The 14,407-nt window shown below is 41.2% G+C and overlaps 1 protein-coding gene across 3 annotated transcripts in view; it reads right to left on the bottom strand.

The window, feature by feature from the left end:
- LOC115653372 (guanine nucleotide-binding protein G(q) subunit alpha) overlaps positions 1-14,407 on the bottom strand; it is a 230,541-nt gene that overhangs the window by 55,471 nt on the left and 160,663 nt on the right. For all 3 annotated transcript variants that reach the window (XM_030566592.1, XM_030566593.1, XM_030566594.1), the window contains exons 4-5: positions 3,452-3,580; positions 1,596-1,725 (exon numbers count right to left, since the gene is read on the bottom strand). In XM_030566592.1, the coding sequence (XP_030422452.1) occupies positions 1,596-1,725; positions 3,452-3,580 (259 nt within the window). The remainder of the gene's footprint in view (positions 1-1,595; positions 1,726-3,451; positions 3,581-14,407) is intronic.

The raw sequence follows: 14,407 nt of genomic DNA, 5'->3' as shown, positions 1-14,407 counted from the left end.
GTAAATAAGAAGAGGGCAGCATTATCTCCTTTAAATGTAAACAAACTTGTTTGTCATTGGCTGAAGAAGTAGGACTGAGTGGACTTGTAGGCTCTAAAATTTTACATTGTTTTGTTTTTGAGTTATATAACAACAGGAAATCTACATTCATAAGTTGCACTTTCACAGCAAAGACATTACATTACAGTACACCTCTACCCCAATATAATGCTGTTCTCAGGACCCAAAATATCTTACCATGTTACAGGTGAAACCGTGTTATATTGAACTTGCTTTGATCCGCCGGAGCATGCAGCTCCGCACCCACTTCCCCCCCGCCCCGGAGCGCTGCTTTACCGCGTTATATCCGAATTCGTGTTATATTGGGCTGCGTTATATCGGGGTAAAGGTGTACTTGTATGAGGAGAATTAAAAAATATTATTTCTTCTTTTTATCATTTTTACAGTGCAAATATTTGTAATAAAAAATAATATACACTTTGATTTCAATTACAACACAGAATACAATATATATGAATATATATATATGACAATGTAGAAAAACATCCAAAATCCGTAATAAACTTCAAATGATATTCTATTGTTTAACAATGTGATTAAAATTGCATTTTTTTAACTGCAATTTTTTTTAGTTAATTGCGTGAGTTAACTGCGATTAATTGACAGCACTAATATTTTGACATGTGACATTAATAATTTGTGTTTTAATGGCTAAAAAGTTTTGATTTTTTGAATCTCAACATTTACTGTCATAAAATAATTAATTTCTCAGCCCCCCACATAATTTCCTGCAACTCTGAAATTTAAAATAGATAATAAAAGAACAAAGTGCTGAAAAATAAACATTGATATTATCTGTCAAAATCACAAAAAGCTAATTCTGCCAATGAGTTTTGTACTACACCATTTTCTACTTTTTGCTTTTTCTCATGGTAAAAGCTGCAAGAGAAAATATAACCTAGCATAAACGCTATGCTAAGAAATATTGAAATGAAGTTGTTAGCCTCTCCCAGTGCTTTAGGACCTGGATTTACAATTTCAAAAACAGCTAGCAAATGCCATCATCGAGGCATTTTGCATTCCAGATAGTCTGAAATGTAATATCCTTGTAATCACTCCAACCTTACAGACCCTACCTGTAGGGTTCCATCAGAAGCTCTAGCTGCACAAATACCTACCATAAATAATTTCTTTGTAATCAACTAGATTCTACTGCAGCAAAAAACTGCTTGGCTCCAAAGTTCATTCATACATGGGATCAGTTTGTACAATAGCATTTGAAGATCAGCCTTTTGATCTCTGCATTACTGTTGCTTTTGCAAGCTGTAGTTGTATGATACTGCTGGTAGCCACATGGAAAACGTTTGAGACTGAACATACCAATCTGCTCAGAGACCCTGACAGAACAGCTAGCTACCTTGAGATGAACTGGTAAGTACTAAGTATTATTTCTTTCATTCTACTCCTTTCGAGGCTCCCCTACATAATTCCCAAATAATCATGTGAAAAACACAGCTCTCCATAGTTCACCAAACCAGGAGCTCAGGGTTCAATCAATTGCAATGCTCAAGAGAGGGCTTTCAGTCAGTACTTACCTCATTGTCTGACTCCACAAGTACTTGATCATATTCACTAAGGGCTACTAGAAACATGATAGATGTGACATTTTCAAAGCAATGTATCCATTTTCTTCTTTCTGATCGTTGGCCTCCTACATCCACCATTCTGCAAGGTTAACAAAATCCACATCAATTCCAGGGGAAAACAAAGCCTAATAAAAATCAATGTACATCCACTTATGGAGCATCAAATTCAGCAATGTAGGTAATGAACAATTTGGGTGGAAACCAAAAAAAAAAAAAAAAAATCCCTTCTTTTGTTAGCAGCCATTCCATTAATATTTAAAAATCAACAGAATGTGTGTTGTGGGGGAGGCAGGTTGCCATGTTTCCTTTTTAAGCGTGACATGGCTTATAGATTTTAATAATTATTAGCTTCATCCTCTCAAGTGCTCTGCATGCAGAAATCTCATTGAAGTAATTCTGAGCACCACTTGGGGAGTGCTTGCAGGACCTAGCCCCATAGATTTAGCAGAAAACAGGTATGCACAGCCTATGGTAAAGCAGTCTGTAGCCAAAGTAAAAACGACTGTAACTGAAATAGTTTCTGTATTTTTTCCATATAATTACAAGATATATTTTGCAAGTAGCAAATAATTTTCAAAAGATAACAAATCAATATATATTGGGGGACAGATGATCTAGTGAGAAATACAATTTAATATTTTGGATGGGATAAGTGAGCATGTGACACATAAGTAAACTTAGAATCAACATAAAATTTGAAAAACATGTTTTATTGAAAGTGCCTAAAATGTTTTTTCAATTTCTGCCAAGAACAGAAGTTAGTCCTTTCTTTATATGTGCTTGGATAGGGGTTCATCCATTCCTTCAGTATCGGCTGCTTAAAAATGACATAATGTTACAATTAAAAATAATTAAATACAATCAGAAAAAAATTATACTATTCCTATTACACTTTATTCACATGAAGGATATGATGGAACAAGCATATAACAGACTGAAATCTGGTATGATAGCATAAATGTCCTCCTTTTGCATTTTGAATCTGTAATTGCAACACCCCATTATTCTGTATTCATTTAAAAGCTTTAGCACTTGGTGACACAGATACAGAGGAATAGTAGTGAAATGCATACAAGGTATTGAGTATTCCTACTGAAAACAATGAACATGAGCTAAAGAAATCTTGGCACATAACATGAAATACGCATTTTCAGAGTTTAAGTTGATTCTCATCCTGAATTCCAAAAGAGCCTCAACTCAATCTCCCTTTTGCAGGCAAAGTTTTGCACCGACAATTAATTATCAGCCCAAAAGCTCTTACTTATATGTTTAATCTGCAGGTGCAATCAAGTATTTATATTTTTAAATGACAGCATTTGCACTTGAAATTAACTGTGTGTAAAATTATTTGTAGAAGTAAAAGTAAGCTTGCAAATATGTGAACTACTCATTAAAAATTAAGCCCTCTAAGTTTACCTTTGAGCTTCATCTAATAAATAGGAAAAGAGGATGCACAACTGACTTTGGTTTATATATGTTAACATACATATAATTTGTAATTAAACATTGCTATACATATTTTTAAAAAATCAATTCCAAATTATTTCACTATGACCATAAGAACTGAATTAAAATATACACAAGTTCATTTTCTCTTCCTCTCTTGATCTCTTTACTTATTCCTTATAGTCAGTTGGTAACAACTTGTGCACAATAACGAAGAAACAAAATGATCAAACAAATAACTAAAGTGTGGAATCATTTTATGTTTACACATTTTTTTTAACCAGTATGTGATATTCTATATAACTAAAATACAACAAAAACAAAAAGAAATGTATTAAGCGTTTTTTCTTGTTTTCTACCTGAAAATGACGCTTTGTAAGTCGAATGGATATTCAATGATCCCTGTTGTTGGGACTCGAACTCTAAGCACATCTTGTTGGGTGGGCAGATAGGCAGGTTCTGCTATACGGTCCAGGTCGTTAAGATAGCTACAGACAGGGAGAAACAACAGGAACGCAAGACAGTGACACCATAATCCCACTGAGGAAAGGAGCAGGGCAGGTGAGGAAGGGAAATGGGGGAGTGGGGTGGGAAGAAGTGTAACAGAAATAGAGTATAGGTTAAAAAAAAAAAGGGGAGGGGAGGAGGGTGCAAGGAAGTTCACCATTCTTCCCACCTAAAGAACCATAATCTTAACGAAATGCCATTACAGACTGGATGCTGGCAAAAAAATCCTACCACAGGTTTGCCCACCCCGGTCTAGAAGATACCATCAGAGATGATTAGTTTTGCAGTTCTCAAACCATGGATTTGCGTCTCCAGAGATAACCTGCTTCTTAACAGCAAAAATGTTTTTAAATAAACAAACAAATAAATAAATAATAGATAGAGGTGAGAAATAACAGACCTCAACCCTATTGTCCCTTTGCAAATTTGTGTACACGGAGTCAACCCCTTACCTCTCTCTAAAAGTGCAACGTTTCAAAAAGTTCAATGAATAGACGATTGTTGAGGGCAGAATAGATCTGGACAAGGAGAAAGAGTCTGGAGGTAAATGTGAGAGGGGGGGACAGGCAGTAGAAACAAAAGTGAAACTGTTTGAGCAGCATATTCCAGAAGTCTTGAGGTCTTTCTGACCGTAGCTTCCATTGATTTGAGAACTACCATACCATTCTCTCACTAGAAGGGAAAATCTATAATGGCAGCAGGCCGTAAAAGAGACCCTGTCTGGGAATAAGAACCATTCAAGAAATACATGTTTACTGATGATGTTTTAAAGAAAGTCACACCAGTGAACTGGTGGAAGTCACTTAAGCACTTGGAGTCAGAGACTGCTGAAGAGATAGTCTCACTTTTAACAGCAGTAGCTTCTTCTGCCGGTGTAGAAAGAATATTTTCTTCCTTTGGACTAATTCATTCCAAATTGAGAAATCGTTTGGGACCTGAAAAAGCAGGAAAGCTTGTTCTGCTTTTCCAGATTATGAACAAACAGGAAAATGAAGGTGAAGATGACTGAGTTAGCTGCAGAAGCCAATATTTTAAGTTTCTCATGTTGACCTGGCTGACATAGTCCATTTAATTGTTGTTTTTGTTTCCTAAAAAATTACATTTGACTCTTAGTTAAACCTATTTTAGTTAAAAACAATTTGACAAAAACAAACCTGATTTAAAAAACGTTAATGTTCAATTAAATTCAAAAATTCATGCTTGTTTTGTTAAAATATTATATATTTGTTGTTGAAGAAAAAAATCCAGAATACATAACATTGCTATCTTAGTTAAATAAAACAATTTAAAATGTCTGTTTGGGGATGTTCTCCTCCTAATACAGCATGGCAAGAAAATCCTCCAAATATTAATGATTAACCTGTTGAATTGGAAACAGTTCACCTTGATAAATATCTGCTTCAATTACCTTTGGTAAATGAAATAACCAATCAATCATTCATTTTCTGATATAGCTGTAAAACTAATCTGAAAAGTTTTCAGAATAAATCACTTAAATTTATAGTGTGTACCTTCTAAATATGAAACCTACATCTATCTCTGAGTTGTGAAGAATATATATTAAGGTTATAACAACCAACAAGAATGCACTTTTATGTAGAAAACCATGATTAAATCGAATCTTCCTGACTAGTGATTTAAATCATAAATCCACCCTGGCCAGAAGGGACCATTATGATTAAGACTGCGAGTCTGTCATGGAAGTCATGAATTCCGTGACTTTCTGGGACCTCCGTGACTTCTGCAGCAGCCATTGTGACTGACCCCAGGGCTGCCCTGAGCAGCTTGGGTGGTCTCCAAGCCAGCCGCACCTGCTGCTGCAGCTGGGGCAGTCTTGGGCCACTGCCCCCCTCCCTCAGCAGCAGCAGCACTCTCAGCCCTCTTCCCCCCTCCCCCGAGGCCGCATGCCACTGCCCCTCCCCTGTGAGCACCAGCAGCGGTTCTGGGCCGTGCGCCGCCATCCCCTTCCCCAGAGCATCCATGGCGTCCCTGGAGCGCCTCCACCCCAAGAGCACCCAAGATTCAGTCAGCAGTATATAGTACAAGTCATGGACTGCCCGTGACCTGTCCATGACTTTTACTAAAAATACTCATGACTAAATCTTAGCCTTAATTGTGATCATCTAGTGCAGTGGCTCTCAAACTTTTGAACTGATGACCCCTTTCACACAGTAAGCCTCTGAGTGCGACCCCCCCTTATAAATTTAAAACACTTTTGTATATATTTAACACCATTATAAATGCTGGAGGAAAGCAGGGTTTGGGGTGGAGGTTGACAGCTCGTGACCCCCCATGTAATCACCTTGCGACCTCCTGAGGGGTCCTGACCCCCAGTTTGAGAACCTCTGACTGCCTGCAAAATTTAGGCTGTAGAATTTCACCAAGAATTCCTGCATGAAGCCCATACCTTCTAGATAAACTAGAGTATATCTAAACTGAGCCTGCAGCACCTCCCACTAGTTTGGCAAATAATCTGGTACTGCGATAGGCTCACTGTTAGTAAGGACTGCCTGCAATTGGCACATAGAACTCTCCTCTGCTGTGGTTTAAAGGGCACATAAGGCCATAAAATAGTAATGAAATAAGAATAGCAGTATTGGTGTTAGTCTCATTAACTTGGAGGCACTGAATAGCTCTTGAGTAAGAGATGCACTTTCAAAACAGAGAGCAATTCACCATTGTGCTATAGGCTCTTTCTGTTGTTTTGCTGGTGTAAGGCCTTAAAACCAAGTGGATCTGGCCACCCACGAATGTTCCCTGTGTAGATGGTTAGGAGAATGGGGCGTGGATGGAATGTCCTTGTGCATGTGGCTATTTATGGCTGCAAGAATGACCCCCTGATCCACAGGCACGCAGGAATAAGTCAAAGCAACCCTGAAGCTGTTCTAACCTATGCTGGGTCTGTGGCTGCATGGATTTTTCATCTCTTCTTTTTATACATCATTACCTTTTAGGCATATCACTAAATACTGAAAATGCTGAACAGATTTTCTTTAGCTGGTTACTGTTAAAGGTGCTTTTATCTTTTGAGACAAACCTATTTCAGGAATAAACAGAGTAGTTCTAGCTCCTTTGAATTAGGGATGTTGATTAATCGCAGTTAACTCATGCGATTAACTCAAAAAAATTAATCATGATTAATCATGGTTTTAATCGCACTGTTAAACACTGGAATACCAACTGAAATTTATTAAAAGCAGCAAAGAGTCCTGTGGCACCTTATAGACTAACAGATGTTTTGGAGCATGAGCTTTCGTGGGTGAATACCCACTTCGTCAGATGCATCTGACGAAGTGGGTATTCACCCACGAAAGCTCATGCTCCAAAACGTCTGTTAGTCTATAAGGTGCCACAGGACTCTTTGCTGCTTTTACAGATCCAGACTAACAGGGCTACCCCTCTGAGGGCTTGTCTACATCAGAAAGTTGCAGCGCTGGTGAGGGAGTTACAGCGCTGCAACTTTGAAGGTGTACACATCTGCAGGGCACCACCAGCGCTGCAACTCCCTGTTTGCAGCGCTGGCCGTACTCCCGTTTTGTCTCGGGTGTAGAGGATCCAGCGCTGGTGATCCAGCGCTGGTAATCCAATGTAGACAGTTACCAGCGCTTTTCTTGACCTCCGTGGAAGGAGGAAGCCTCTGGTAATCAAGCTGGTTTCCTTTCCCGGTGTGCTCTCTCGGTCCCGGAGCCACCCAGCAAACCGCAGGGAAGGAGACCTGCTTGCTCGGGGTTCCGGGACCGAGAGAGCAAACCGGGAACGCCGCGGTTTGCTCTCTCGGTCCCGGAGCCAGCCAGCAAACCGCAGGGAAGGAGACCTGCTTGCTCGGGGTTCCGGGACCGAGAGAGCAAACCGGGAAAGGAAACCAGCTTCGCCGCGGTTTGCTCTCTCGGTCCCGGAACCCCGAGCAAGCAGGTCTCCTTCCCTGCGGTTTGCTGGCTGGCTCCGGGACCGAGAGAGCAAACCGCGGCGTTCCCGGTTTGCTCTCTCGGTCCCGGAACCCCGAGCAAGCAGGTCTCCTTCCCTGCGGTTTGCTGGCTGGCTCCGGGACCGAGAGAGCAAACCGCGGCGTTCCCGGTTTGCTCTCTCGGTCCCGGAACCCCGAGCAAGCAGGTCTCCTTCCCTGCGGTTTGCTGGGTGGCTCCGGGACCGAGAGAGCAAACCGCGGGGAAGCTGGTTTCCTTTCCCGGTTTGCTCTCTCGTCCCGGAACCCCCCTTGAAGCCGCCCAACAGCGCTGCAGTGTGGCCACATCTAACACCACTTGCAGCGCTGGTTGCTGTAAGTGTGGCCACTCTGCAGCGCTGGCCCTATACAGCTGTACTAATACAGCTGTAACAACCAGCGCTGCAAAATTTTAGATGTAGACATGGCCTGATACTTGAAATTTATTAAATATTTTGGATGTTTTTCTCCATTTTCATATATATTGTATTCAGTGTTGTAACTGAAATCAAAGCATATATTGTTTTTTATTACAAATATTTGCATTGTAAAAATGATAAACAAAAGAAATAGTATTTTTCAGTTCGCCTCATACAAGTACTGTAGTGCAATCTCTTTGTTATGAAAGTGCAACTTACAAATGTAGATTTTTTTTGTTACATAACTACACAAAAACAAAACAATGTAAAACTTTAGAACCTACAAGTCCACTCAGTCCTAGTTCTTGTTTGTTCAATGGCTAAGACAACCAAGTTTGTTTACATTTACAGGAGATAACGCTGCCATCGTTTTATTTATGTCACCAGAAAGTGAGAACAGGTATTTGCATGGCACTTTTGTAGCCAGCATTGCAAGGTATTTATATGTTAGATATGCTAAATATTCATATGCAGCTTCATGCTTCGGCCACCATTCCAGAGGACATATTTCCATGCTGATGACCCTCATTAAAAAAAAGACCATGTTAATTAAATTTGTGACTGAACTCCTTGGGGGAGAATTGTATGTCTCCTGCTCTGTTTTACTCGCATTCTGCCATATATTTCATGTTATAGAAGTCTCAGATGATGATCCAGCACATGCTGAAGAAGGTACCAATGTGAGATTTCTAAAAATAGCTACAGCATTCACCCCAAGATTTAAGAAAGTGAAGTGTTTTCCAAAATCTGAGAGGGGTGTGGTGTGGAGCATGTTTTCAGAAGTCTTAAAAGAGCAACACTTAGATGCGGAAACTACAGAACCCATACCACCAAAAAGCAAATCAACCTTCTGCTGGTGGCTTCTGACTCAGATAATGAAACTGAACATGTGTCGATCCGCAATGGATTGTTATCGAGCAGAACCCATAATCAGCATGGATGCATGTCCCCTGGAATGGTGGTTGAAGCATGAAGGGGCATGTGAATCTGGCATGTAAATATCTTACGACACGGCTGCAACAGTTCCATGAGGACACTTGTTCTCACTTTCACATGCTGTTGTAAACAAGAAGCAGGCAGCATTATCTCCTGCAAATGTAAATAACCTTGTTGTCATAAACAGATAGTTAAGGGTTAATGTCTTTTTTACCTGTAAACGGTTAAGAAGCTCAGTAAACCTGGCTGACACCTGACCAGAGGACCAATGAGGGGACAAGATACTTTCAAATCTTGGTGGAGGGAAGTCTTTGTTTGTGCTTTTTGTGTTGTTGTTTGCTCTCGGGACTGAGAGGGAGGGGACATCAGTCTAGGCTCTCCAAATCTTTCTGAATCAGTCTCTCATGTTTCAGACTTGTGAGTAATTAGCCAGGCAAGGCGTGTTAGTCTTATGTTTGTTTTCTCAACTTATAAATGCTTCTTTTGCTGGAAGGATTTTACCTCTGTTTGCTGTAATTTTGAACCTAAGGCTAGAGGGGGGCCCCTCTGGTCTATAGGAATCTGATTACCCTGTAAAGCATTTTCCATTCTGATTTTACAGAGATAATTTTTACCTTTTCTTTCTTTAATTAAAAGCTTTCTTTTTAAGAACCTGATTGATTTTTCCTTGTTTTAAGATCCAAGGGGATTGGATCTGGACTCACCAGGGACTGGTGGGGGGAAAGGAGGGGAATGGTAAATTTCTCCTTGTTTTAAGATCCAAGGGGTTTGGATCTGTGTTCCCCAGGGAATTGGTGAAGTCCCTCAAGGCAGCTCAGGGAGGGGAAAGTTTTGGGGGGACAGGTAGTGCCCCAGACACTGAAATTTCTGGGTGGTGGCAGTGTTACCAGATCTAAGCTAGTAATTAAGCTTAGAAGTGTTCATGCAGGTCCCCACATTTGTACCCTAAAGTTCAGAGTGGGGAAAGAACCTTGACATGGTGATCAGCGGTTTGGGATTTTTACCAGTAGGATTTTTTTTCTCTCCTTTCTAGCTGCTTGGAAAGCAGCCTGAGGGAAGAGGTGTTAAGTTTTAACAAGGGTCTTTGTTAAGAGGAGGCTTCAAGCTGTGAGCAAGCAGCCAGCAAAAGGGAATTTACAAGCTGAATTGTTTTCTTTCTTTCTACCTCTCGGGTATAGCTAGTTAGAAAATCTCTGTTAACCAAGCAGCCCTGCTGAGTGCATCCCAAGTTTCAGTGAGCTGCAGAGGAAGTGGCCAGCACAAGAAAGCAGGAAAATGAGTACCAAGGAAGCAGTGAAACAGGAACTGGGTAGGCTGGACGCGGAAGAGAAAGCCAAAGAGGCTGACCACAGGAGAGCTATGGAGATGAAACAAAAAGAGCTGGAGATGAAAGAAAAAGAGATGGTGATCCAAAGGGAGGCCCACCAGCAGGCCCTGGAATTAGAAAAGGCTAAGCAGGATGGAACAGCCAACCCTAAAAACCCTTCTCCAGATACTGTTCCCCATCCCAGGAAATTCCCCACCTACAAGGCAGGTGATGATACTGAGGCCTTCTTAGAAAATTTTGAAAGGGACTGCCTTGGTACAAATCTCTACAGACCAGTACATGATAGAGCTGAGGCCACAGCTCAGTGGACCCTTAGCAGAGGTGGCAGCTGAAATGCCTAGGAAAAACATGAACGATTATAAACTTTTTCAAACCAAGGCCAGAATCAGAATGGGGCTAACACCTGACCATGCCCGTCAGCGGTTCAGAGCGCTAAGGTAGAAACCAGATGTGTCATTTACCCGACATGCCTACCACATTGGAAAGAATTGAGATGCCTGGATATCAGGAGCAAATGCTAACTCTCTGGCAGAGCTGACCTTCCTAATGCATATGGAGCAGTTCTTAGAGGGTGTTCCTGAGGAAATAGAAAGGTACATCCTAGATGGGAAGCCCAAAACTGTAACCAAGGCAGGGGAGATTGGAGCCAAATGGGTGGAAGTGGCAGAAAAGAAAAAAAATACTAGCAAGGGGAGCGAATATTACAGAGGGCAAACTGAAAATAAGCCCTATCACCGGAGACAACCCAAGACCTCACCTACAACCCAAGGAAAGCCCCAGACCCCCTATTGTCGTACCTCACCAGTCTCCAGCAACCCACCTCTGCCCAGTGACCAGTCAGCTCGGCAATGTTTTAAATGTAATGAACTGGGACATATAAAGGCCAACTGCCCCAAGAACCCCAACCGAGTACAGTTCATTACACCACCATCACAGCAAGGATCCCCAGGCCCAGATGCCTCTCAAATACCCTCAGAGCGAAGGGAAACCTTGAGAGTGGGCGGAAAGAAGGTTATCGCATGGAGAGACACCAGAGCACAAGTGTCAGCTATCCACCAATCCTTAGTGAACCCCAAATTCATTAACCCAGAGGCCCAAGTGACAATTCACCCCTTCATGTCAAAATCTTTAAACTTGCCTACAGTTAAATTTTCTGTCCAGTACAAGGGCTGGTCAGGAATGTGGGCTTTTGCAGTCTGTGATAATTATCCCATCCCCATGCTACTGGGGGAAGACTTGACCAACCAGGTGAAGCTGGCCAAGAGGGTGGGGATGGTCACATGCAGCCAAGCCAGGCAAGCTTCCCCACCCATCCCTGTTCCTGAGCCGTCCACAAGGGAACCTTGACACTTGTTAGTCTGAGCGATCGGCTGAACAAGAAGTAGGACTGAGTGGACCTGCAGGCTCAAAATTTTTACATGATTTTATTTTTGACTGAGGGTTTTTTCTACTTACTTCTAGATTTGTAAATTCAACTTTCATGATAAAGAGATTGCACTACAATACTTGTATTAGGTGAATTGAAAAATACTATTTCTCTTGTTTTTTTACAGTGCAAATACTTGCAATCAAAAATACATACAAAGTGAGCACTGTACACTTTCTATTTTGTGTTTTAACAGAAATCAATATATTTAAATAAATGGTATTCTATTATTGTTTAACAGTGCAATTAATCGCATATAAATTTGACTAATCGTGCAATTAATCATGATTAATTTTTTAAATCAAGATTAATTTTTTTAATCACTTGACACCCTTAGTTTGTATCACTTGTTAAAAAATAAAGTAAGTAAATGGTTATGAACAATGATGGAAACAAACCACTTTTGCTTTAAAGAAGAACACAAGAATAAAAACAAACAACAATTAATCTGTTAGGTCTGGGAGGCAGCTAGAGCAATTATCAGATTGTCCTCTTTGTGTTTTAGTCATAAGAGCTTAAAGTGAAAATAAATTTGCAATGCAAGAAAACCCTACAAATCCAGAAAGATATTTTTAACAGCAAATCTAAGACAAATTTAACATATAGCTCCAGAGCTATCCTGAAAACATTGAAAAAAATCACTAATTTCAGTTGATAAGTCAAAGGGTTTGATGAGAGTTGGATCAGGCCCTTGGGTTTTTATACTGAGACCAGAGTGAACAGACTGCAACTCCTGAAATACGAATTTTTTTTAAAACAAAACAAAAACCAAAAGCACTCCCAAGCAGCTTAAAACACTAAAAACCAAACAACAAACCAATAGTCCAAAACACAAGTAGCTTTGGTTTTTTTTGTTAGGCCTCAGGAAAGGAAATCTTCATTCATAGGACTGAATGAGCTGTAAATAGTCTACAAAGAGAGCATTATATCCACTACGTTCCCAAATATAGAAGCAGCTCATGAGGAGAGGAATTTTTGGAGAACCAACCTCTAAGTAGCATAATCAATTTGCTGTGGCCCACTTTAAAAACCTTAGTTGTGGTATGCGATTGGCATAGTAGGAGTTTAAATAAGTCATGTAATAGTGTGCACCTGCATGGGTTTTAAAGGGACAATGATGTAAAGGGACTTTGTTAGATGGTCCAGATCCTTGGCCCAGGAAAAGTCCCTTTTGTGCCTCTGGAAACTATATTAAAAGGACAGTAGGGGATTTTTGTTGTCATGTCTTCTAAGTGCTATGGTAATACAAATAAATAAATAAATAATGGAAATTCCCTGGTTGGCATAAAGATTTTGAAGCAGTCATGTTGAAAGGGTCTGAGGACGGACTGGGAGACTCCATGTGGCTGGAGTATTAGACTGCAGGGTACCCACTGGTGGCAGAAGCCCTGACTGTGTCAGAACTGATAGATACTGATTTTTTGACTTGGAGGGTACCAGTGGAGAAGATGTCGCTGGTAGGGGGTCTGGTAACAGTAGACCCCTGGGCTTTATGGGATTTACAGCTGTGGCCTTCAGACATAGGAAGTACTAAATCCTTAGGGGCTGAACGAGCAGAGCTGTGCTGGATGTCTTTGAAGCAGACTTAGGGGGAGACCTGCTGTTAGGCTTGTGCAAGCATTCTCTGCCTCCCCAACGAGACCCTGACTGGGGGAGGAGGGAGCTCTGGGTATGGATTCCCCTGCAACAGAGTCTGACCTAACGGTGAAAGGCATGCTCCATGTCGATTCAGGTAGATGTACAGCAGGGTTCCTTGGCCTGGGTCAGACATGGCCTTCTCCCATGAGGTGTTTTCTAAGCCAAAGTTCCTTTCTCCTTACAGGTAGGGTGAGGGAAAGAGTGGCAGATGTTACACCCAGCTGTGACGTGTGCCTCTCTATGACAGTACAAACAGCACCAGTGGTGGTCGCTGACTGAGAAGGAGTGGGGGCAGGACACAGCTTTTGAAGCCCAGAGTTCTGGGCACAGTCCAATACCCATAATGGGGTACAGGGGAAGGGGAGTTCCTCAAAGCAAGGAATCTAATTAACTAAAAAAAACTCTGCTAAAAGCTATAAAAACTAATATAGAGAACTATATACAAAAAGGCACTAAGACAATTTCTGTAGTATTTTACAGATTGAAGAAATTGAAAGAAAACTCTGGACACTGGAGGTTCCAACTCAGACCATGTGGTAAGAACTGGAGACGGAGCTGGAGTGCAGTTCCCCCCTTGTACCTCTGGTTGGAAACATGAGGAAGGCAGGGGCACATGCTTTCAAGAATTCTCCAGTGCTGGGTGTATGGAGCACATGTGCACACCCATACAGGTAGAATACACACAGGGACCAGCACTGGAAGAAGAAAAATAATTTTGTTTACTTTCTGCACTTGACCACACGTTGGGTACAATCACTTTCATTCTTTTGTTAATGATCAGCTGCACTTCCTGTTTCATGCAATATTATGACAACGTCCTCTTCTGCATTACTTTGAGGAAGCTCACATGTATCTTTCCACAGATCCTACAACAGGAGGTCTGCCTGCAACTGTAAAACATAGAATTTCCTTCCTGTGCTGTCCTGTACAGTGAGTGCCATTTCCTTATTACATCCGTCCTGAAGACCCATATCTTCTCCAATGCAATGAACCAGTGGTTCTCCCCTCTGAATTACAATTTTTGGTTATGCCTGCGTCCTCCAACCCAGACAAAAATAGACACTATATTTGCCCCTCCCCTTCTTGGATTTTCAGGGTCAGGAAAAGCGCATTTGACAGTCT

The sequence above is a fragment of the Gopherus evgoodei genome, chromosome 6 (assembly GCF_007399415.2).
Source record: "Gopherus evgoodei ecotype Sinaloan lineage chromosome 6, rGopEvg1_v1.p, whole genome shotgun sequence".
Lineage (NCBI taxonomy): Eukaryota > Metazoa > Chordata > Testudines > Testudinidae > Gopherus > Gopherus evgoodei.
The sequence above is the reverse complement of the archived record's forward strand: the minus strand, read 5'-3'. Positions and strand labels throughout refer to the sequence as shown.